At 48.0% G+C, this 25661-nt stretch overlaps 1 protein-coding gene across 2 annotated transcripts in view; it reads right to left on the reverse strand.

The window, feature by feature from the left end:
• LOC133351768 (IQ motif and SEC7 domain-containing protein 1-like) overlaps positions 1 to 24821 on the reverse strand; it is a 229677-nt gene extending 204856 nt beyond the window's left edge. The window contains exon 1 of one of the 2 annotated variants that reach the window (XM_061567262.1): positions 24401 to 24821. In XM_061567262.1, the coding sequence (XP_061423246.1) occupies positions 24401 to 24654 (254 nt within the window). In that variant the 5' untranslated portion in view covers positions 24655 to 24821. The remainder of the gene's footprint in view (positions 1 to 24400) is intronic. The other variant, XM_061567266.1, reaches the window with a different exon arrangement.
• Between the last annotated feature and the right edge of the window lie 840 nt (positions 24822 to 25661).

Raw genomic sequence — 25661 nt, forward strand, 5'->3', positions numbered from 1 at the left:
GACTCGTGCACCCACCACACGTTCCCGTAGAATGATTTCAGTTGTGATTAATGATGAGAAATCTTCCAATTGCCGCCTGCTCTCCGAGTGAGCGCTGATCTGCTGCAGGTGCATCCCTGCAGCCCGTTCACTCCTAATTCGCTTTCTATCCAATTGCGGAGGCAACCTCACAAGTTAATGACCAATTTGAAATTACGGAAATGGCATTAGGGGGCATCTGATGCGTGCGCGTGTTCTGAATTAAGACTTCGACCTAGCCGGTAAAGATTGAAAATTGGCCACGGATATAATTTAGAGGATTTAGTTATTTTTGCTGTTCGTAATTTGGCACGCGTACAAATAAATTAGATTTTTTAAGCCTCTCCCTCTGAGGTAAAACGCCAGAAATAAACAACGGGGTGCACGAAGGGTCAAGCCCCGTACCCTCGGCTCCATTGTGGCGGCGTTCACACCCAAGGGCGAGAAACAACCCCAGGATCCTCTCACCATGCAGCCGATATCCCCACTCCTCAATGGGGGGAAACAAACAGGATGAATACAATCCGCCCCGCGCACAGTCCACAACACAACCCACCACCTCGCTCACCAATTCACCAGGGGAACTACGCCTCCGTTTTCCCCTTCTCTCCCATTTAAAGAAAAAATCATCCCCACAACCACCCACCCGTTGTCCCCACTCCCACCCACCCGTTGTCCCCACTCCTCAATGGGTAACAAACGGGATGATTACAATCTGCCCCGCACACAGCACACACAACCCACCACATCGCTCACCAATTCACCAGGGGACTACTCCGTTTTCCCCTTCTCTCCCTTTTCTCTAACACCGAAACTCCTTTGGGGCAGGGGGGGGTGGGGATAACATGGCACAGAGCTGGAATAATCTGACGTCCGGATGAGATGGTTCCATAAATAACAAACAAACAAAAAGAGACGTGGACCCAAGGCACAGACGGGGAGTGCGAGGGCTGCCGTGTGCCCGACTCCAGCACAGGGTGGGAGGTGGCGGGGGGGGGGGGGTGTTAGTGGATTTGCCCGCGTGAGCAATGAGCGGAGGAATGGAACAGGAAGGCTTGGGGGGGGGCCTGTTATTATACCACAGCAGCCAAGGCAACGTTATCGACCGAGGGAGGCATAAGCTCACGATTGGTGGCAATGATTGGTGGTGGTTTGTTCCTTTCGTGGTTGATTTTCGGTGACTGTGACATATTGCTGTGTGTGTGTGTCGGCTTATTGTCGACGTGCCGAGTATTGCCCTCGTGCAGTTTGGCCACATGAGAAGCGCAGGAATTCTCAGCTTTGTTGTTATTGGGTTTACAAAAAAAGTAAAAAAAATCCACAACAAAGGCTTCCCATTTGTTCCCACATACTTACTCTCTCCCACGCACACAAAATACGAGATTGTGTATATATGTACACAAGGCAACACTCATCACAATTATCATTTACAGCCCTCGGGATACGACGTCCTTTGGTGTGTGCAATCGTGGGAACTCCCGGAACTGCATTTGAAACGAAGTTAAAACGAAGGTCAAGTTTCTTAAAGCTTTATAAAAAATATAATTATGATGATGATTTACACCCATTTATCAAGTTCATTGATTAAAAAAAAAACGATATTGCGTAATTATATTCTTAGGTTTTTTCGGTAAAGTCACGTAGGTAAAAACATCAAAATTAATGAAAATAAAATAAAATGAAACAAAAAATCACGACGTTTCGGAGGCAACACAAGTCTCCGTCATCAGGTGATATTGCATAACTCATGAGGCTTGTTTGACCATACTTATCCAAAGGTTGGTGAAGGAGGGGGTGTGTCGTGGCGGGGAGGGGGATTCAGGACCAGGTCAGATATCACTCACCACTGATGTGTTAGTCGAGGCCGGGAATAACTCATCGTATTTCAGTACTTCAACAGTGCTGTTTGTTGCTGGCTGCTTAGGTAAAGAGGTCGAGGTGCGGCCCTGCAATTGCCTGCTCACGGTCACTGCTGGCGGAAGGGCAACTCCCCGTAGCGGGTACAGTTTATCGGCGCTGGCCAGACGTCTTGGAAGAGCTGGGAGCATCGCCCGTCAACTGAGCGCACAAATATGGGCGAGCGAGTTGTTTCCGTAGCCTTCGTTCGCCTTCCATCGTGGATCAGGAGCCCGGTGAAGATTACAAGACGCGCTCAAAGGGAGGCGGCACCAGGAGCAAGAGAGCGTGGGGTGAGGGGGAGTGGAGGCGGACACACTGCACATTTGTGCCGGGAAAGCCTTGATGCATTACCGGAACGCGTCCGTGCTCGAGCAGATCGATCTGCGGTGGAGACAAGTCTGCGGCGCGGATGCGCGCGCACAGGCAGCGTGACTGCGCATTCATTAGGAACCGCGGCGCGCGCGCGCCCGATGTAGGTGCCTAATGCACGTTTACACCTTTATTTAGATCTAATTAGGGTGTGCTGCCACGGTCTCGTGGTTGGAGACACAGGACTCGCAATCCAGTGGATCGCCGGTTCGATTCTGTTTTTTTTTCCAGCATTGGTGGTTGAAACGGTGGAGCCAAAAAGGTAAATTTTTATTCTTATTTTACTATCTACGTGACTTTAGCGAAAGAACCAAAGAATACCAAAAAGGTTATTCCTTCTTTCGTTTTCTCCCAGCGGCCCAGCAGTTAGCCGACGGGCAGGTCACCTACGGTGGGGTCAATTGTGAGTACTCCTGCCTCGAGACATGTGGCCCAGTGTAGGAGAGTGGGCCAACACACTCTCGAGAGGGCACTCACTCTCTCTCTCTGTGTGTGTGTCTTGGAGGTCCTTCCACCAGGCAAGTGCAGGGCTGCGCCTTGACCTTTTACATATTTCATGTAGATGAGGGCAGCCCTCTGTAGAGTGCGCACGCCTCTGTAAGCAAATTGCCTCCGACTTCAACGGGGCGTTATGTATAATATATGTGTGCGCGTGAGCTAGGAGATACAGCAAACAGGGCTGACATGATAAACTGACAGGCATTGTGACTAATAAGTTAAAAGTCTAAAGGTCAAGATCAATATGAGACAGCAGCAGACAAAAATAAAAACGAAGCGAATCTTGATTTGGCTTTGCCAGGCTTTGAATCCTTCCATGACAGAGTACAAAAATAACGCTTACCCCGAAAATCTAAATGTTTTTTTCCGTTTCGGATTTTTGTTTCATGGATTTAGGCTTAAAGGAAATGAACAGAGGTCACACTGGATGGCAACAGTATATGACTTGAAGCCACACAATGTACAGTGAAATTACATTTCATCTCGCACCGCTGCTTGAGAAGCTTAATATGGATTTCTACTTTCAATATGCAAAATAAATCCGGCCAATGTTTTTTTTTCAAATTTTAATGTCACCGCAAAAAAAATGCATTGCATATATAAAACCCTTAAACGGATCAAGCCAAGGTCTACAGCAATCTGCCCCGGTATTGTCAACAGCTGCAATATCAGTAGGACGTGTTGCCCCTAATACATTTCATCATCTGAGAACCGGCTCTTTAATTGAACAAACAAAGACAAAAGACAGCCGCTCCCCCACACAGGGATTTCACCGGCTGTTAGCGAGCACCGACTAAGGCTGACACAGCATACGAGGCAGCGGTGTGGGCACTACCACAATAGACCTCCTGTCTCCACAGTGACAATGTTTTACACACCGTTTAAGGTACTCATTTACGGCTGGGTCGACGTAGGGGAGGCCGAGGTCCGGTTCAGATGAATCGTCGCTGATGTAAACTGTGGTATAGGAACCGATCTCATGTCTCCCCAGGCGGTAGCCAAGTACACTCAGCAATGCACTCCCGTTGGACCCAAACGCAACAAAATATAAAGATACCCCTATAGCCTTAACAGACTTTTGGGGCAAGTGTTGTCCACCTGGTACTCATTTCAGGCCGAGTCTTCCTTGGGGAGGCCCACGACCACGATATTCGCCACTATCATTGGTCTCTTGAGCGGGAATCAAACTCGGGTCGCCGGGTTCTTAGTTTAGTGCGCTAGGCAATTCACCACCGCTCCACACACAGACGAAAAGGACACACACAGACGCACACAAACACGACCACACACACGGACGCACGCACACGCACTCGTACACACTTAGCGAGCCATTTGCACTCGGGTTTGTTTTTTAGCAAGGGCAGGCTTCGAGATGTCTCCTTTTCTATGACGGACCCCGAGGCATGGGGAGCAGCTGCTGTCAGTTAAGGACCAGCTCGTCCCGTCCCCCAACCCCTTGCTGAGCACGGGTGGCTCACCCCGTCTCGTTCAGAGGATCTACCGGGAGGCGCCCCGTCGCTGTCCATCCATCATCGTGCACGAGCCCACGTGGGCGGCTGCCTTGCGTCGGATTCACAACAACAACAACAACAAAACCCCCAGCGACACCGTGCGGACGGGCACATTCGAGGACTTGTAGGGAGCAACCGCTCGAATCCGGTTTAATTTCACATCGGTCGCTAAAATCGCGCAAAATGAAAGTGCCCCCCCGCCTTTGAACGCGTGAAGATGTGGAGCATTGGCGGGGTTGTGCGGACGTCCAGAAGTTGATTTCCCGTAACCGGCGGTAAACACTTTTTTTTCTTTCAAAAACCGTTCGCAAATAGAGATGTGACCGGCGAGCTCTGACGTTCCTGAGCTAGCGAGACTGAGATACTCCAATCTTGATTTGAAGTGTTCGTAGTGCTTTCGGTAAAGTCAATTAGATATAAAAAAGCTAATAACAATTAAATTTCGATTTAAAGCTTTTGTGACTGCAGGATTCATATTATTGGTTCTTTAGGTAAAGTCACGTAGAAGGGAAAATAATAAAATAATAAATAAAACAATAAAATTCTCACGACGCAGCCGTCGGTTGCTTGCGTTGTGGCCGAAACGTCGTGAGAATTATTTTATTATTTTTATTTTTATTATTTGATTATTTCCCTTCTACGCGACTTTACCGAAAAAACCAAGAATAATAACAATTAGTTATTAGCTATTTTTGCTAAATAATTAATAACAAATAAATTTATTATTTTTTTCTATCTACGTGACTTTACCGAAAGAACCAAAGAGTATGAGACACTCCAGTTGGATTCCAGGCTGCAGCCGCCCGTAATTAAACCGTGATTTTTTTTTCCCCAGCACAGAGAGTCGATGGTCTCAGTTTCGTCAACAATGAATGGACCGAAACACCAAAAAAATACATTCACATTTAAATTTGGGTCGATATCTCAGCCCCGAGTGCGACATTTTTTTTATTAAATCCTTTATATTAAGTTCGCCTGCTTGCTTGCTTGCGTACTTGCTTGCTTACAACCGTGCAAATCTTTCTGTCGTTTTTTAACACACTTCCCGTGATCCAATCGAGCTGACATTTTCCACACAGACTCGTTGTGCGTGACAATGTATTTTCGTGAACATTTTTTAACAAAATGTTACACTTTTTAGGAAAAAATTAATTATATTTAATTACCAATTGCTTAATGGTGGCAGCCATTCATCTGACCCAAAGGTGGCAGCCATCTCAAGCCAGAGGACGAGAGGACTCTAGCCGCCACGCATATAAAGGATTTATAGTGAAAAACTTTGTTTTTACTGGTTATACTTTTTATACCATCAGTTTCACCGTCATACTGCCAAACAGTCTCACAGCGGAGTGTGTGGCGAAATCCACCTCGTCCCGTGCAAATGACAGCGAGGCCACAAATCAAGGAATGTGCTCCGACATCTGGACCAAAATCGCTCCCGTGGGCCGCTCTCCAACACGCTCCGTGAGATTTTCGAACGACTTCCTCCAGACACCACGTTGGTGATGTGCCCAATGGGAGGAGAGGGAGGGGGAGTGTGGGGGGGTGGGTAAAGTCCTAAAACCATTTGTAGGGACAATGTGACGCTGCCCTCGCAGTGACATGGTGCAGAGTGCCTCTCCGACGACCAACCAACCCCCCCCCCCCCCAATGTCATCTTTGTCATTTACATCAATCGTCATCATCAGCATCATCCCCCGCCGTAATTCTGTCCAAGGCATCGTGGAAACCGCATGAGTCCATTTTTTTAATCCTTTATATTAAGTTCGCTTGCTTGCTTAGGACCGTGCAAATCTTTCAGTCGTTTTTTTAACCCACTTCCCGTGATCCAATCGAGCTGACATTTTGCACACAGACTCGTTGTGCGTGACAATGAATTTTCGTGAAAAACAATTCCTTTTTAGGGGAAAAAATTTAAATATTTACTTACCAATTGGTTAATGCTGGCACACAATCATCTGACCCATAGGTGGCAGCCATCTCAAGCCAGAGGACGAGAGGACTCTAGCCGCCCCGATGCCATGCATATAAAGGATTTATAGTGAAAAACTTTGTTTTTACGGGTTATTTTTTAGAGGCTGTGATCGCATTTGAATTGCTGCTCTTCGAATAGGAATTCACGTCCTTGTGTGCATCCTCCAAGCGTTACAACCACACGGATGCCACTGGTAAAAGAGATCTCATAGTGTAAATTCTTACCTCGAGCTCTCAATACTCTGATAGTGCGCTGTTTTTGAGTTGTACGCCTTTTGGCGTTATCTGGTCCAACACCAATGGAGACTAGGCTCTAAGAAAAGCTGTCTCGGGTGTGGACCAATCAACTTCAAGGACAGTGCATATCATTATCAGAGTTGTTTCTTTTTGTTTGCATTTTGACTGCTTGTGTTGTGGTTATTGCAAACATGATGCCTTGTATAAAGGTGTCCGTTTTTGTACCAATTTAAAGGGTAAAAACCTAATACTAGATAGGGTGCTTTAAAATGTTTTAACACTAATATGGGACTATCGTTTTTAATGGTAAAAGAACGTATAATAATATACACTGTGACATGATAACAAATGTAACGTTAATAGCTTCAAAAAGTCAAATAGTCTCCACTCTGATGGTGCATTGCCTTTGAGTTGTGCGCTTTTTGGCGTCATCTGGTCCAACCCATGTGAGACTAGGCTCTAAGGAAAGCTGTCTCGGGTGTGGACCAATCAACTTCAAGGACAGTGCATATATTATCAGAGTTATGTTTTTTGTTTGCATTATGGCTGCAGGTATTGTGGTCTATGTAAGCATGACTCCTTGTAAAAAAATGCGTCAGTTTTGTTGCCAGATAGAAGGGTAAAAAAACAATTATCTGTCTCCACTTGTTCGCCATCATTGTCAACCCGTGGCCTGGAATCTTCTCCAGGTGGTCTCCAGAGCCCGGAGTCACATCTCTCGTGGTGTTGTTGCAAATTCTCAGAAGTGTTAACATTTTTTGAAGCACCCTGTAGACACATTCGGGTGGCCCTTGTAAACCATGGTCCTTATTAAAAATAAGGACGCTTAAATAAGGACCACTGTAGCGACCACTAAGTATCCTTCGATTTGGGTAAAATGTCACGGTTGTGCATAATTAGACGGCAAGAAACAAACGAAACCATGAAGCGTATTTTAGAAAAATAAGAATCGCCAGAAATGTATTTGTACAGTCTTTGGTCTCAATGCTTTGCATACGTCAATGCCCATAATAGCGAAATGTTTGTGTGCACACGTTGTGCTCACTGCGGTGCGTGAAACATTGCGAGACACGCAACAGGCAGATGAAGCCGGTGGGGGGGGGGGGGGGGTGGGGGGTTAGAACGTCTCAGGAACATTGCCGGGTGACTCAACAGCTTTGGCCTCCTCTGACCAAATGCTCCCAAGTCGACGCCACGTGCTCGCGCACCCCAACACCTGCTCGCACAAAGCTCCGTGAGCCCCAACACCTGGGCATCTGTTACGCATGCATCTTTCAAAGCCCGGGGCACGCGTCCGCGCTTGGCATTGGCTAGTGATGGATGCTCTCAGTGCAAGAAAAAGGGGGGATGCATTTGTATAATTTAATGACCCACACACTCCTACACCACCGTGACACACGACCCAGACACTTGTTTTCGAACCTCCCTCTCACTCATACCCTCTCTCACAAACCAGGCATTACCATTAGCCATGATCAAGCCACTGCTGCATGAAGACCTCCCCTTTCTCCCCAAACCGATGGAAATCTCGCGTGGTCCTGCGATGCAACAAAAACCGGTACCAAAGTAATCGTGCTGGGGCCGTGCTTCTTAAAAGCTTCGCCGATGAACAGATCGTGACTTGTACATTGTTATCTTCTTGGTTCTTTCGGTAAAGTCACGTAGAATGGAAATAATAAAATAATAAAAGTAAACCTTTTTAATTTATTATTTCCATTCTACATGACTTTACCGAAAGAACCAAGAAGATGAATGCCTGCAGTCACGAAAGCTTTAAATCGAAATTTGTACATTGTTACTTAGTCGTCTGCGAGCGCTGGCTCATCATCGTCCTCCCTCTATTACCCACGGAAGCTGCCAGGAGCTGTCACTTCTCTTTTCAAAAGATCATACCCAGTAGCGTGTCAGTCCACCTCTGTGATGTTCAGCCGCTGGTATTTTAGGCGATTCAACCGGGAAGCTTGAACCATTTTTTTCTTTTGCAGACGTCACGTAATGCTTTTCCAGCCAAAGGCATCGAACAGACGGAACGCGTCTCGTGAAAGTGACCCTGGCAGATGCTGATGTTGCAAACGGCTCAGAGAGAGCTACGCCACCTTTTTTTTTCGTTCCCAATTTCAAGCACATTGCAGGCGGCAGCGAAACCCCGTTCCTTCAGGGGCCTCGATGCGGCTCGACGTTCCATGCCGGCGGAGCTTTTCCACTTGTGCTCGGGATACGCGGTCCACGTGAAACAGCTGCCGGCACGCTTGGGTAAGGACGGTGAGCGCTCGGACCTCGGCACGCCAACTGTCACATGCTTCGAATGTCCATCAAGCACACGAGGAGGGGCTCGTTCCGAATTTTCAACGTGAATGGCAAACACAAAGCGGACGGAATCTTCCCCCCACCCCACCCACGAACAGCTGTGTTATATGTACCCATGTCATGTTAATTAAATGATTTATAGGTTCTCATACCTTTCATATTAATTGGACACAGCTGACAAGGGCTCTCTCTCTCTCTCTCTTCAAGCACCCCGGGCTGCGTAACATCTCCGACTGGACGATGAGATGAAACTGCCCTTCTAGCGGCCGACTGCTGGGTGAGAACCTCTCCACACATCGATGGCCGTGTGGGGGTTATTTGACTACATTTCACCGCGCTGGTGGGATGCAGGATGCTTTAAGGCAGCGAGCATAGACTTGGGTTCAAAGAAACTACAGTGGGACCATGGGTTTGGATGTAATGCCCTCTGCTCCTCGCCACACAGCAGCCTATAACAACCTGCTGTTCAGAGCGGTCACCCATTCAAGCACCAGCCATGCTCAACACTGCTTAGCTTCTGAGATCTTATGAGATCGTGCGCATTCCGTGTGAGCTGGTCGTAGGCGAAGGAAACGATATTCATCTCATTCAAACAAGCGTTCAGATTATTTCGATTATGTTGGTGCTATAAATGTCCAAATGATGGGCCACTTTGTTGAGATGTCATTTGTGACCAGGTTGCTTCTGAAAAATAAGCGAAGACCTACAGTGGGCTTTGCTTGGTAGGATGGAGATGGTTTAATGTTGGATTTGTTTGTGTTTGGGTGATTTGTTTACCTTTGCACTACTGTCGTGTTTTGTACAGTTTGTTTTTGTAACGTTCTTATCCGCCCCTACTAAACACCAATGAATACAAGCTTTATAACTCATCGGATTGCTCCAGTGCAAATACATATTCTGATTGTGATTCTGATTCTGCTCAACTGCATTATTCAGACCATGTATGCAAGCACGGACGGGCAACGGCTCTGCGTTGATATTAATCCATGGGAAACAGCTGGCAGCTCAGCCAGACTTTTGAGTTCGTTCTCGATTAAAAGTACAACAGCCTTTAGTGCTCCGAGTGTGCGAATGTGTGGAATTGTCTCTTTGGGAACCCTGCTGTCATATTCCTGGCTACGTTGTGGATTTTGCTCGCTACGTGCGGAACGTGTGGAATAGGACATGCCCTGCCGGTGCATTTTAATGAGACGCTGCCAACGCAGAATTTCCCCGGTGTTTTAACCTGAGTGCACATCACAAACAGCAACACAATTCCCACCTCGTACATTACACTCGCACATTGCATTCCGCGAGAAGCGTCTGAGAGTTACCGCTCTTACCGCGGTGTGAAAAGTGACAAGGGGATGTACGAAAGGTCACGTGAAAATGTCCAATATGTTCCAATTGGACAAATGCTGCTGGGCTTATTTTGTTTACTTTTTAAGGACTCCAATATACCCAAGTCAAAATTGACACCCAGCATCATGCACTACAACGTGCGATGATGGTTCCGCTGTACTGATAAGTCCCAACAAGGTTAGTAAAAATACATCGATGATGCGCCGCGCAGTTTTCGTTCGTGGTGCGGGAAACCATAAACCCAGGGAGATGGCAGCCAGAGCCAACGGCAGCATTTGCCAAAGCTCTGCAAGTCCTCTACATTTATATAAAGACATTTTAAGTCGATTAACCAGTGTGATACATCTCAGAGGAAACCGGAGCACGAGTGACTACTCTATGAAATTTGGTTTTAAATTGAGCAAAACATAAGCTGGTATTTGAAAGAAAAAATAAACATTTCGCTTGATGGTCAAATACATTTAAATATTTACCTGCTTCTTCCAAATACCTGAGTAGCTTCCTTTCTATCTTGGTTGCATACTGGCATTTTCTGAAAATGTCGGTATGTGCCAAGGACATCAAACCTGTAGTTGCAACTATGTGAGAGTCCATTGAGACACAAGGTTCCCTTAGCAAAGGGAAACCAGAAGAAAATATACAAGTAAATAAGATACAAACTTTGTACAAAAATGACAAAGTGGCTCAAGATGTCACGACTCCTTTTACAAATGACAAGCATGCCTTCATTTACACTGCTTACAGAAGCCAATCTCAGGATTCATCCATCTATTAATGTATTCAGAGTAGTGTTTGTAACACCTATGGTTAGCACGTTGGCTACGTACGGTGCGAAAGAAGTTCAAATGCATGCATTGCGTTTAATTGAAGTATAAAGAATTACACATATACACAATATACTTTACAGCCCTTTGTCAATCCAATACTGGATGATGGCCTCCTTGTGCTGTTTGCTTGACCAAACTTAAAGTTGGTGAAAATAAATGGGTGGGGGGGGGGGCTTACCCAACATGGGGTTCAAGATATTATGAGTCCCCGCCGATGTTATCTGTGGCCGGGAATTGGACTCAGGTCGCCGAGTTTGCAGCAGAGTGTGCTAGCCCACTTGCGCCAACACTCCACCACGGTATGACACGTGTCAAAAAGGGAACGTGCAGCATCTGCTCACTGGGGGGGGGGAGGGGTGGAAGAACTTTTTTTATTTTCTGAGTTGTTTCGTAGATTTGTTCTGGCATCCTGCGATCTGCATCAGCGTTTTCTTATTTCCCTCGCAGCAACTGAAAAGTGCACTTTTTAGTTTCCCAACCCCGTCTCTCCACCCCCTACCTCACGCCCATTAAAACATCTATCCGGTGCGACACTTCACCACTCTGTCAGGCAGGCACAAAGCATTCCGACATCGCACTCAACACGGCGGAAAATCCCTGCGTCTGCACATTCACTTGCTTAGTTATTTACTTGCTGAACTCCGCGGTCGTCTTGTTTTCCTCCTCCCCCCCCCCCCCTTCAAACTCAATGCCACAACCAGTGAATCCAATTCGAAGCCGCCAAAAGCTGATTAAATAACTCGATTCGCTGGTCCGGGGCATCAATCAGATGTCCCCGGCGCATACACTCGCAGCAGCTGTGGCATGCCCCGCAGGGTCGGTCCGGAGCACCTCTTGATTGCATTTATTACCTTGCGTGTCGCGAACATTGTTTCCTCGCTTGCAAATGAGCCAATTGCTCTGCGAGCGTAGCGTCAACAGCCTTGAGAATGAATGGGGGAAAAGGTGAATCAATTGCCAATTGCGCGGATATTAAGACGAAAAATTACACCCTTCCCAGCCTGCCGGGCTACGCACACGCACAGCCTCGTGTGTCGTTCGAGTGACAACGGTGACACAAAGCGTCATTGGGTACCAGTTTTATGCCCAGTCGACTTAGAGATGTTTCAGGCGGTGTTCAGCTGCCATTCACCGCTGCGCTATTGTGCACACCAGCGTTCACGACGCATGTACGGATACTACACACTATTGTACAGTCAATTCGAAGACAGTATTTGTATAGGCAAGCCATTGACCATGCGGTTCAGGTTCTCGGAAGCTAAGCAGGCTAGAGCCCAAAATAGTAGTCGAATGTGGGGACCACGAATGCACCAACGGTTGCATCGTCTGCCGGGCGACATGGCAGTGCAGATTAATCCATTGTTGTAACGTACTTTGTATGCTCCCGCATCCTATACACACCGACCACCTCATACCCGCACTGACGAGCGTGGAGAAGTATGGTCAAATAGCCCCCACGACGCCCTCGTCCGGCAGATGATTTGGTGATACTGCATTGGCATTGGTTCAGGAGCACGTATAACAAACAAATAACAACAACAACAAACTCAACACATTCGCCAATAACGCAATGACCTTGAAATTAAAAAAGACATAATAGGCGACGTTTTGGGAAATAGTCCTTCTTCATAGCAGAGACGTAATATTGGGTAAGAGTTTCAGACAGCACAATACAGAGTACATCCAAAGAGCCTGTGAAGAAATACATTTTAAGCATATTTTCTGATGAACAGTTTAAACACAAAAAAAAATTGGCGTACGAACAATTCCCTATTGGTAGCTATTAAGCGCCCACCGCTCGTATTACACGGAGCGGGCGATGATTGGTGCGCGTCACGACGAGGCGAGCGGGGAAACCACAGCAAGCGGATGCCGTTGGTTGTGAGCGGGCGAGAGGTTTCAGCACCAGGGACAGCGATCAGCAGCACCACGGACAGCGCCCAGCAGCCGCGGCAACGAAAACCAGAGCTCGAGATCACACGAATCTCGTTATTTCAGCCACTGGGCTTCCCATTGAGATATTCTGCTCCAATAGATGATGTTCATTTGATAATCAAAATATATATATGGCAGATTTGTAAAAATAAAATATCGATTGGATATTTTAAAAGATATTTTTTTATACCTGTTTAAAGAAAGAACGCATCCCATTTAATAGCAGGACATGTACACGTGTTTTTAATTATTTACATATCTATATATCTTTAAATCAGCATACATTCCGTGACTTGTGTGTGGTCACCTCCAATCTAAATGCCTCCCCTCTCCCAGCCTCCTGTTCCATAACGCGTCGAGGCCCATATGCAGCCTCTTCCTCCCCATCCCTCATCTTTTCCTGACCCTTTGGTCCCGTTTTTGCAATCCTTTCTCCCTTATGTCGCACTCTTTATCTTCGCTCGTCCCCTCATCCATTTATTTTTCCACACATTCTATTATTTGAATGTTCTCCCCTTCCTGTCCCATCCCATTGCTAAAGAGTTGCTCGTTTAATTAGAATAAATGCATGTATTATACAATAAATAATATTATATTTATTTTATATTCGAATGAGTACAGGACAGTTTTTCAAACTCCATTCCTTAGCGATGCATCACTGTACACATTTTCGAGTTTACCAATTTGGCTCCTTTGAAATATCGTACGAATTAAAACATACACACCGCGCATGCCAGACGATTGCTAAACAAGTCTCAGGTACCGTACAGAGAGCCGATGCACATTTTAAATCCCAAGTCACATTTAAGAATAGCTGTTAGTCCTTTCTGGCAACAAAACAGGTGTTAAGATGTTAAACACCAAACTGAAATCTTTTGCAAAGGAATCCTGTCTGCATTAACTACACGTACTTGTGGCGAACATGCCAACAAAAAAATCATGCTTTGGTAATATATGCATTTGTTTTAATTGATTGGTCCACACCAGAGACATTTATTTACTAGTCTCAAACAGTGTTAGACCAGAGGACGCCAAAAGGGGAACAGCATTTTGGCATGTTTTTTGTTTGCATGTTCACCACAAGTATATGTAGTTAATGCAGACATGATTCCTTGGCAAAAGGTTTCAGTTTGGTGTTTTAACATCTTAACACAGCTGTTTTGTTGCCAGAAAGGGTCAAACCTATTCTTATATTTTGATACTGGCAAAGGACGTCCCATGACCCAAGTCACATGCTTAAAAAATTAACCCGTAAAAACAAAGTTTTTCACTATAAATCCTTTATATGCGTGGCATCGGTTTTATTTTATTATTCATTTCTGCTTTTCTTGAGTAAGAGTTTCATTTTTATCACATTGGTATTTTAAATTAAATATGAAAAAAAAAATTTCATAAAAAGTGGAAAATTTAGGAAAAAAATTTTCACGAAAATAAATTGTCACGCACAACGAGTCTGTGTGCAAAATGTCAGCTCGATTGGGTCACGGGAAATGGGTTAAAAAACGACCGAAAGATTTGCACGGTCTTAAGCGCGCAAGCAAGCAAGTGAACTTAATATAAAGGATTTAAAAATAATTATCAGACACGTGCGGTGTATCAAGACTTGATTTCAAAATCGAGAAAATTGCTGAACATTAATCGACGAACTGTGGTGGGGTCGCGATGAATTTGGGAAACCACCACGGATCTTGCCATTTGGAGGTGAGCTTTGGAGGCTGGCACATCTGTGAAACTCCAAAATCAGATGGGGATGCGAGGTGTTCATGTGTAGTTTCAATACAGCGAGCGTGTTGAATCCATATGTGCGGAGTGTTATCTCTCGCTATACGTGGTGGGCTTTCTCCACGAACTCCGGTTTCCTCCCACACGAAGCCAAACGCTTGTTCATGGTATTTGGCCAAGCATCTGTCAGTGCAGGGGCGCGTCAGTAAAAATAATAACAGTCTGGAGACTCGGCGAGGCCTTTCTGGGTCTTTAAAGGGCATTGCTGTTACAGTTCAAGGACACAGCATGTCCCGCACGGCGAGAGAGAGAGAAAGAACTGCGGGAGGTAATTTAATGTGGCCATCGACGCGTCTTGTGGAGTTTACTGCAGAAAACAAAATATATGACCGCAGTTCGCGTTTTGCTTCCATTTTTCGCAGCCGAGCAATATATTATCTCAGGTGGGGGTGTTTTTCCTTTGCACGTACGTAATGTACAAAGCCTCTGATTGTGTTGAAAAATGGTATATCATCTGCGGGGTGTCTGTCAAATCTCGCAGACGGGCCCGTTGCATATTGTATTGCATGCAATGCAAAGATTTATTGTGGCAGATATATTCACGACATTTAGATTGCAGCTCACTCCCGATATGGTTACTCTTAAACCTCTCCCGTGATTTCAAGCCATAAAACGGCAAACGCAGGCTGCTGTCTGAGAGCAAATTCCCAAGGCCTTCCGTGCAGATGTTAACAACCTCGCCTCGTATACAGGAGGTCGTGGGTTCGAGCCCCACCATGACGCCTGCTACTGTATATTTGGAGTTTACATGTTCTCCCCACGAACCTGTGGATTTTTCTACGGGTCCTCAGGATTTTCTCTCCACATTTAGAATCAATATGCGTTTAAAGTATTTGGCTGCTATACATTTCCACATGATAAGCTATCATTTGTGGCCAGGTCGCTTCTGAAGAAGAACTACACAGTTCAGTGGGCCTTGCCTGTTGTAATAAAAATATATAGTTTCAGTTTTTAAAACGAACAATGGCATGAGTCCCATGTAGTCGTTAGTGGCGTAGTTGTGCGAGTGTACAGGCGGTGCAACTGCATCGGGGCTCCACGAGATGGGTGACCCAGGCGCCGGCATATGGTGAATAGGAGGAATGAGACAGGGGGCCTCATTTCATTATTTGCACCACCGTCAAAGCCACCCACGGTATGCCACTGGGACAGGCTTCACGAGGGCCGATAGTGGTTCCAGCTGTTCATTAGGTCATTCCGATGCAGGCTGTGCTTGTTATTGAAATTTTGCGTGACTGATGAGTGGCTTAAATCAATATTTAGCACAACTGGAATAACAATATATATTTTTTATCAATGTCGGTCTCTCCACATGAAATCAAATATTGTTTTAGTCCATCGGTCTATATTGAACTTCTGCACCAATATTATACAACAGCAGCAGCAGCATTTGTATAAGCGAACAAACTCAGGCTGGTTTGAACCTTCTTGTTCTCACAACCATTCAGGGCCTGCTAAACCAACATTAGACAAATACGCAAAATATATTTCAAACCTGACATTCTCCATTACCCATGACAAGTGTCCCCCTGGTGTTGTTGTTAGACCACATGCTTGAACCACCCACATGAAAAAGGAAGCGGCACAGCAAGTCGGTTTCTGACCTATCTGTACGGGGGGTTTGAGTGTTTCTCACCCCATCTAAGTGCGTTATCTCCGCGTGCGTTTCCTCCGACGCTTTACGAAATGCCCGTGGGAGAATTGGCTAAGCATGCCAATTAAACCCTAACCCTGAGAAGAATTAAATAAGACATCAGTTGCCCAACGATAATGGGATTGGCGGAAGTGCTGCCTCTTCACGACGAGTAAAATCGTCCTGAATGCGCTGAGCGGGGTTGAGTCTTGTTAATTTGTCTACTGGGTGTGGATTAAAAAAAAAGTGATATTGGTATCACGGCACTTAGAACCTGGGTTCGAATCCAGGCTTCAGCCGCGCACGATTACGTTGGATTCTCAAGTGTTGCGAGTTGATGATCTCAGTTCGCTGACGAATGATTGCACAACATATAAATATGGGCTACACTGTTACGTGACGACATTTACGGGCTACCCGGTCCTGGAGGGAAAGTCGTAGCGCCCTCTGGTGTGTCGATAAAAACAATCGAAGGGATCTCAGAATTAGTTCGGTTATATCTGCTTCCGCAGGTCATGGATTCCCTAATGAGGCAACGTACACCCTCTGCGAGAGGTCCGAATGGGTCGTTGTGTCTAATTCCATGACGTCAATGGCGCAATTGAAATAAAATTGGAAGAGGGGTGAGAGGGGGAGGGGGGGAATGGGGGGTGAGCAGGGGCTGGGGGGAAGCGGGAGGGAGGGAAGAGTGAACAGAAGACTGCTCTCTCTCTGGTCTAGGCCAATCGGTGTCACAGACAACGCAAGTTAATTGTAGCAGAGCGCGTTAGTTTGCATGTTCACCACGCGATCTCGTGTGTGGTTAATGCGGACGTGATTCCTCGCAAAAGGTATCCATTTGGTGTTTGCACATCTTAACAACCTGTGTTATTGCCAGAAATGATAAAAACCCCTATTCTTATTTTCCCATAAGAGTGAAGAGCAAATCGACAACAGGACAAGTCAAAGCCGCCCGTTGTGTGTATGTGTGTGTGTATGTGTGTGTGTATGTGTGTGTGTATGTGTGTGTGTATGTGTGTGTGTATGTGTGTGTGTATGTGTGTGTATGTGTGTGTATGTGTGTGTATGGGGAGCGGTAGTGTAGCGGTTAGCGCGCTGCGCTATGAACCTGGCGACCCGGGTTCGATTCCCGCTCACGGCCAACACCAGTGACGATTATCTGAACCGGTCCTGGGCCTCCCCTAGGTCGACTCAGCCTTACATGAGTACCTGGTGCGGTGCGTAAACATCGCCACTGGGGAGACAAAGGCGGTCGGGCGTGGTGCTGGCCACCCACCCCCTCGTGTACCGTTCCGGCCTTCATAGGTGCTCGCTAACAGCACTTGCCCCTACAGTCTATTAAGGCTATACGGGGGATCTTTGTATGGGGGGGGGGTGAACACAAAGCGACTGTTCGTCGCGTGTCTCGAACAAATACAATCCCCTTCGTGAAGCGAACGTTCCGGTGGCTGATGAAAGGGGGGCCCCCTCCAGCGAGACAAAGGCGGTGGATGGAGGCGGCAGTCGAATCGCTGCGGTGATCAACACGGAACCAGACGCCGGGAGACGCAGCGCGCACGCTCTCGCCACGCCAGCGCCGCCTCTAGAACGCGGCCACCGAGAAAGCTGACATCGCCCCTGTTCATAACATCGTCTGTCAATAAGAGATGTGTACATGTGCGTGTGTGGGTGTGTAAACAAATACCGTATGCCCTGGATTATAAGACGCACTTTCCCCCCTTAGGGGCGTATCATGATCCGGAAGGTGTGTGTGTGAGAGTGTGACCAGATTTGGCCGCGCATACGATTTGCGCGGTTGGTCACGTACGGTGCGAAAGAAGTTCAACATACGCGTACATACATTCGGATAACGACGCTGACACTCCCACGCAGCTCTGGGGCGCGTCTTACTTTCCGGAGTGTCGAATTATCCAGAGACTCCGCCGAGCGTGCCTCATCGGCGTGTGTCGGCTACCCCCAGCGGAGCAGAGGAAACCCGGCAAGTGTCGTTGTTCTCGTTCGGAACCGAGGAATGATCGGAGCAGGACGCTGGCCCCAAGAGGTCGTGCACCGCGCGGAGCTGGGGAGGTTCAATGAGCTCCTGTGCGTCTTCTCGAGACCGATTGCCAACATCGGAAGAGGACGAGGGAGGGTTTGATAATACTAGATTTGAAGCTTTCGTGACTGCAATGATCGGCATCATTACCATCGCCACCATTATCAAACCATACTCTTAGTTTTTTCGGTAAAGTCACGTAGGAAAAAAATGAAATTAAAATTAATTAAAAAATAAATTAATAAAAAATCACGACGTTTCGGAGGCAACACAAGTCAGGTAATGATGACGGAGACTTGTGTTGTCTCCGAAACGTCGTGATGTATTATTATTTATTTTTATTTATTTTTCTTTCATTTTTTACCTACGTGACTTTACCGAGTATGGTTTGATAATGGTGGCGATGGTAATGATGCTGCTGGGGACACCTTCATCCAGCAATGGATTTGTCACAGCTGATGATGATGATGATCCAGGCCAGGATCCGCGTCTCCTGTTAAACGCGGTCGGGAATTGAACTCAGATTTTTGGGGTTCCTAGCCCAGGGCTCTAACCACTGTGCCACCACTCCTCGATCAAGACTCTTCTATTGCGTTAATTGACCGTGTCTATCGGTGACACATTGCAACCTGCATCTCATCACTGAACAGCGCCTTCAGCACTGAACAACAAGAACCTGATGTGATCGTCGCTTGCAGTCACTCGTCGCTGCTTACATAATCTGAGCTGTTGTGTTGCCAGATCGCCAAGATCACTCCCGTCTATGACGAGGAAACGATCGGACAGGAGAGGGAGTGCGCATGCATGGACACAAGTTCGAGTCACGATACACTCTGCGGGCTAAATAACAGCCACGATGTCGCCTTGAGTAAGTGGTCTAAAACAGGGCAGTGCGTGTTACCCATCTCAGGACGCTGATGTCAAGTGACAATGCCAGGCACGGTGGTGGGAGGCCCCCGATCCTCCGGTCATAATGAAACAAATTATTTGGTGATGCTGCTGCTGCTGCTGCTGTGTTGGCAGTTGCGCACACCGACGCAGTGAACAACAAAAACAACAACACTCACATTCGTCAATAATACTGCCTTAAAAGGAAAGAAAAAAAACAATATTCTTAGGTTTTTTCGGTAAAGTCACGTAGGTAAAACATCAAAATTAATAAAAAATAAAATAAAACAAAAATCACGACGTTTCGGAGGGAACACAAGTCTCCGTCATCAGGTGGGACCGTCACAGCCAGACGGTCACGAAAGCTTCAAATCTAGAAAAAAAACAATGTTTGAATTTTCGGGCAATAGCCCTTCTTCATAGCGCAGGGCAGCATAACCACAGCCATACGGATGTGAAAGCACACCATGTTGTTGATTATGCAAGGGTCCTCGCGATGCGCACATCTAATTTATACTCCAATAAATAATTACTCTCGGCGCATGTGATACTTTGAACGTGCTCCGCTAACGAACGGCGGATTATAATGAATTCTCAAAATCCATCGTGTCGGGCCCAAGTCAAACACTTTGGACTTTAATTTGTGCACAACTCTCATCGCGTGCACGAGCACCCCACGTGCACTTCAGTCGTGGCCATTTCGACGTAAGTTCGTTTGTTTGGTGAACACCAATCCGGATGTTGGTGGTGGTGGTGATGGTGGTATTGCTGCTACTGCTGCTTTTGATTCAATCGCGGACCAAGAGCGGTGGTGTAGCGGTCAGCGCGCTGCCCAGCCAGCCTGGCGACCCGGGTTCGATTCCCGCTCACGGCCAACACGCTGTGACGATTATTTCAACCGGTCCTGGGCCTCTTCTAGATCGACTCAGCCTCCAATGAGCACCTGGTGTGATGTGGAAACATCGCCACTGGAGAGACAAAGGCGGCCGGGCGTGGTGCTGGCCACCCACCCCCTTCGTGTGCTGTGACGGCCTTCATAGGTGCTCGCTAACAGCACTTTCCTCTACAGTCTGTGCAGGCTATACGGGGGATCTTGGTCTTTTATTGCTGCTACTGCTACTTTTGATTCAAATGCGGACCACGAGCTCAGATGCTGACTAGCAAAAGCCATGGGCAGGAATGGTCACTTTGCTGACGTACACTTTACCCACCCTACTCCATCCTACTCCGTAATATCCTCCAAACATTCGCCAATAATACCGCATTATATATAAATAAAAAAATTTATTAATCTATGCAAGGCGACGCATTGGGCAATGGCCCTTCAAACAAAAATTGCTCTTCGCCTAAACTTCTTGTGTGCGTTAAGCCTCGTGGTGAAACCTTTGTATATTTTTCCAATTCTAACATGCAGAGCATTTACTCAGTCTCGGAGAGAGAGAGATAGGGGGTAGGAACCACAGACAAGCAGGAACGCAGCCCAGGCGATAACGGAAGCAAACAATTTACCCAAGTATTATTCTTTCGGTCTTTCGGTCACAAAAAACTACGACGTTTCGATCGCAGCACAAGCGTTCGTCGTCATGAAGAACCTCTTGTTATTTTATTTGAACCTATCTACGTGACTTTACCGAAAGACCCGAAGAATATGAATTCCTGCAGTCACGAAAGCTTTCAGTCAAAATGTACCCAAGCTCTGCGCTCCTCTACATATCAATGTGTCCTCGGCCCAATTCTAATGAGCCCTTTACACGTGGCAGTGAAACCGGAGGCCCCAGAGAAAACCTACGCGCGCGAGGAGGAAGCTCTCCCTCTCTGAGACGGACGGAGAGAGGGTGGTGGCCACGTGCTTGCTGTACTGCATCCTGCTGGTGAGCCGGCGGTATGGCTCCTCGCTGACATGTTCGTTACCACCACAGCAGCTTGGGTCAGAGGCGTGCGCCAACACCACCACCACCACCGCTAGCAGCAGCATCGCCCGCCGGCTAAAACACTGCGAAATGCCCGGACCTGATCTCCCACCCACCAGTTAGCCAATAAATTCGCCTTCCGCAGACGACTGTGACGCTGTAAGTCAGCAGAAAGATACCAACGCCACTTGCCATTGTATACAGCTCTATGAAGCAACTTCTGCAATGGATTTACATTGCAGAAGATTGCGGTGTGACGCTCATTGTATATTTGCAGACGTTATACGTTATGGGTATTCAAATGTTTGCGTGCAGGTGTCAATCATTACGTGGGTTCCACGCGCGCGCGCGCGTGCGTGCGTGTGTGTGTCACTTGAGATCCTGGACGACCATTCAGTCATAATTTGTTTTCACTCGAAATGCGAGCGAGCTCCTGTGAACAACTTGAGGATGCTGGGACGTCGTTTCCAGCGAAACGTCGTCACTACAACACCGGTGGTGCTACTGAAGCGGTAATACATTGAGCCACGTTTGATTCACGTAACACTTCTATCCCTTGATTTGTAACGCAGTGCGCTAACCACTGCACCACGGCACCTTCGTGTATGTATTTGTGTGATATAAACAGCCACACAAACGCAGCGTGCAGAAACCGCGTACACACGAAAAATACAAACACACGCAAAGACAAAGATCACCTGTAAAGCCTTAACGGACTGGTAGGACAAGTGCTATTAGCGATGATCTATGAAGGTCGGAACGGCACGCAAGGAGGTGGGTAGCCAGCACCACACTCGGCCGCCTTTGTCTCCCCAGTGACGATGTTTACACATCGTACCAGATACTCATTTGAGGCTGAGTCGACCTAGAGGAGACCCAGGACCGGTTCAGATAATCGTCACTGGTGTTGGCCGTGAGCGAAAATCGAACTCGGGACGCCGGGTTCCTAGCGCAGTGCGCGCTAAGGCTACAAAAACCGCATCCCCACACACAAAGACAAAGATCCCCCGTGTAGCCTTAACAGACTGTTGGGACAAGTGCTGTTAGCAAGCACCTATGAAGGCCGGCACGGCACACGAGGGGGTGGGTGGCCAACACCACGCCCGGCCGACTTTATCTCCCTCGTGGCGACATTTACGCATCGCACCAGGTACTTATTTGAGGCTGAGTTGACCTAGGGGAGGCCCAGGACCGGTTCAGACATTCGTCACCGGTGTTGGCCATGAGCAGGAATCTAACTCGGGTCGCCGCGTTCATAGCGCAGCGCGCTAACCGCTACACTACCGCTCCCCACACACGTACACACACACAAGACACGCACAGTAGAGATCACACGGGCACACCAGGCGTAAGCTTGGCTGCGTTAAATGCCATCAGGAGTTACATTTGAAGGGGGGGGGGCGACCTCGCAGCATCGAAGCTCGTCAAGTTGGCCCTTGAAACACACATCCGGAGCGGCCGGAGATGAGCAAGCCACGCGCATCTTTTTTTTGTTATCGGTGTCGGGATTGTGTGGGGATTACCGCTGACACTTGTCTGGGCTAAAGCGGCGCAACAGCAGCAGCAGCAGCAGCAACAACAACAACAAACCCCCAACGCTATCGCTGTGAACGCCTCCGTGTAGAGTATCGAGAGAAATTCATCATAACCCCAGACCCAGGTCCCTACATCCCTTTAGCCCAACCGAAACCTCGAGCCGCATTAGCCCCTGACGCCTAACTAGACCCCTCACAGGATTCGTGCGGGTATTATTACCCCTTAACCAGAGTCGCGTTTAACCTCCTCCTCGTCCTCCTCCTGCGGTACAACACGCCGTGCCTTGCGGACGAGCCGAGGTGACGCCGCTCAAGAGAAGCCCCGCGCTTGGAGCGCACCGAGCGCTGACGGCTGTCTGCGGGGTGACATTTGTGTGGCTGGCGGGCACCAAAGTGACGGCTACGCGTAACGGGCACGCGCTTTTGGCCAGCCGCGAATGCGCGCGGCTCGCGCTCGGCCGTCTGTCGTCTCGCCGGCGCTGAGATTCACACAGCAAACAAACGAGCAAAAAAAACACCGTCGCGGTTTTGTTGTTGTTGTTGTTGTTTCGTTGAGTTGGCTTACAAGAGATTTGTCGCGGGAGGCGTGCGGGTTAATTCGGATGTGACTTGCCCACGGATGATGATGATGATGATGGTGATGATGGTGATGATGATGATGATGATGAAGTTGTTGTATCGAGTCCGCGAGGTTTTGCCGATGGTGGGTAAGCGCAGTGAGCGAATCGCAAGGGCACACACACGATGCACACACACACACGATGCACACACACACACGATTCACACACACACATGATGCACACACACACACAATGCACACACACACACGATGCACACACACACACATGATGTACACACACACATGATGCACACACAGACGACGCACACACACACACACGACACACACACACGATGCACACACACACATGATGCACACACACACACAATGCACACACACACACAATGCACACACACACGATGCACACACACATGATGTACACACACACACACATGATGTACACACACACATGATGCACTCACAGACGACGCACACACACACACACGACACACACACACGATGCACACACACACATGATGCACACACGACGCACACACACACACGATACACACACACGCGCGCGGGCGCAGGACAAACGGGTAAGCTCATGCCACAAAATTTGTATTTAAAAAAAAATTTGTTCGCATATTTAGCCAATTAAACAACCCGACGTTTAGCGGAATATTTTGGCGGGCGAGTTGCAAAGTCCCCTTTAATCGCGACACGCTAATTGCGGGTTTTTTTCCGAGTAGTTGGCTTGAAAAAAAATGTCAGTTTAAAATCCACAAATGCCATTTCGAGATGTCGCGTCGGCATTGATTACGTTGGCACAGCACGGTAGCATTGACGCCACCCAAAGCAGAGGCAATGATGCTGGCTGCAATGATCATTGTTACGGATGAGTTGTTTTTTTCGTTACGTATAAAACAAAGGGGGTGACAAAGGAGATGACAAATAGGATTAAGGATGGGTGGGTGGCGGGGGGGTTAGTTTATGGCAGCTGCTACTCATCAAGATCTCTCACTAACAACGCCAGCGCCACAATCCACCCGTTCACCGTGTCCACGATCGTTCGCTCGCTCGCTCACCCACTCGTCCACTCGCTCGCTCACCCACTCGTCGACTCACTCTCACGCACTCACTCTTGGCTCTGATGCGACCCGGCCAGTTTCCCGATGGCACCGCTGGGCGTGAGAGGGCACGGTGGCCCCTGCAGGAGCCGCTGCTGCTGCTCCCGGAGCGCCGCGTTCTCCTTGTTCAGCTGAGCCACCTGTCCCTCCAGCTCCTCGATGCGTCTCCTCTGCCTCTCGATCAGCTCTTGCTGGGTCTCGATGATGCGGTTCAGCTCTTTGAGGTACGCTACGGCTTTGGCTGGCTCTTCGGGGCTGCGGGCCATGCTGCTGCTGCTGTTGCTGCTGCTACTGATGATGCTGCTGCTGATGATGATGATGCTGCTGCTGCAGGGAGCGATTCGGCGAGAATTGGTTTCGGACGATAGAGCAGAGCCGATGCGGCCATCACCGGAGCAAAGGAATTGTGCGCTCGCTTGCGAGAGGCGCCCGCCCCTTGCCCGCCCCTCTCCCGCACCCCCTCCTCTTCAACCCCATCCCTACCACACCAACCACCACCTCCTCCTCCCTACCATCTCCTCCCCCTCTGGCTCTCCCTCCCTCTCTCTCGCTCTCTCGCTCTCATCCAAATTGCAAACCGCACCCCCTCCCATCCCCTCCCCTACATCTATCTCTCTTCCTCCATCCTCTCGCTCGCTCTCTCTCTCTCGATCTCTCCCCGCCTCCTCTCTGCCCGCATCCTCTCTGCCCGCCCACCCCTCCCGCATTGCTTTTGGCCACAGACCGCGTGCACACGCGCGCACGTCCACACACAATGGGAGGGGAGGGGGGGCTATAGCGTCGTCGTCTTTTGAGTAGTCCAAAGTCGCCTCCAGGCGGTGGTACACGTGCGAGTACTGTGTACATATACTGGCGCCGCGGTGGCGAGATGTCAATTACCTCGCCTGGTATACAGGAGGTTCATGGGTTCGATCCCGACTCTGACGCCTGCTGCTGTATATTTGGAGTTCGCGTGTCTCTACGGGTCATCCGGGGTTTCTCTGCACATTTAGAAACATGTGTTTAGAATATTTGGCTGCTATAAATTTACACATGATAAGCCACTTCGTTGAGCTATCATTTGTGGCCAGGTCGCTTCTGAAAAATAGCTACATAGTCCAGTGGCATTCTGACCACAATACTTGTGGTCAGAATGCCACAATACTTGTGGTCAGAATGCAAACAAAAAACGTACTCTGATAATATATGCATTGTCTTTTAAACTGATTGGTCCACACCAGAGACAGTTTTCTTTTGAGCCTCGTCTCAAACAGTGTTAGACCAGAGGACGCCT

Source organism: Lethenteron reissneri, chromosome 38 (genome assembly GCF_015708825.2).
Source record: "Lethenteron reissneri isolate LAM-NWPU_2019-01 chromosome 38, ASM1570882v1, whole genome shotgun sequence".
NCBI classification, from domain to species: domain Eukaryota; kingdom Metazoa; phylum Chordata; class Hyperoartia; order Petromyzontiformes; family Petromyzontidae; genus Lethenteron; species Lethenteron reissneri.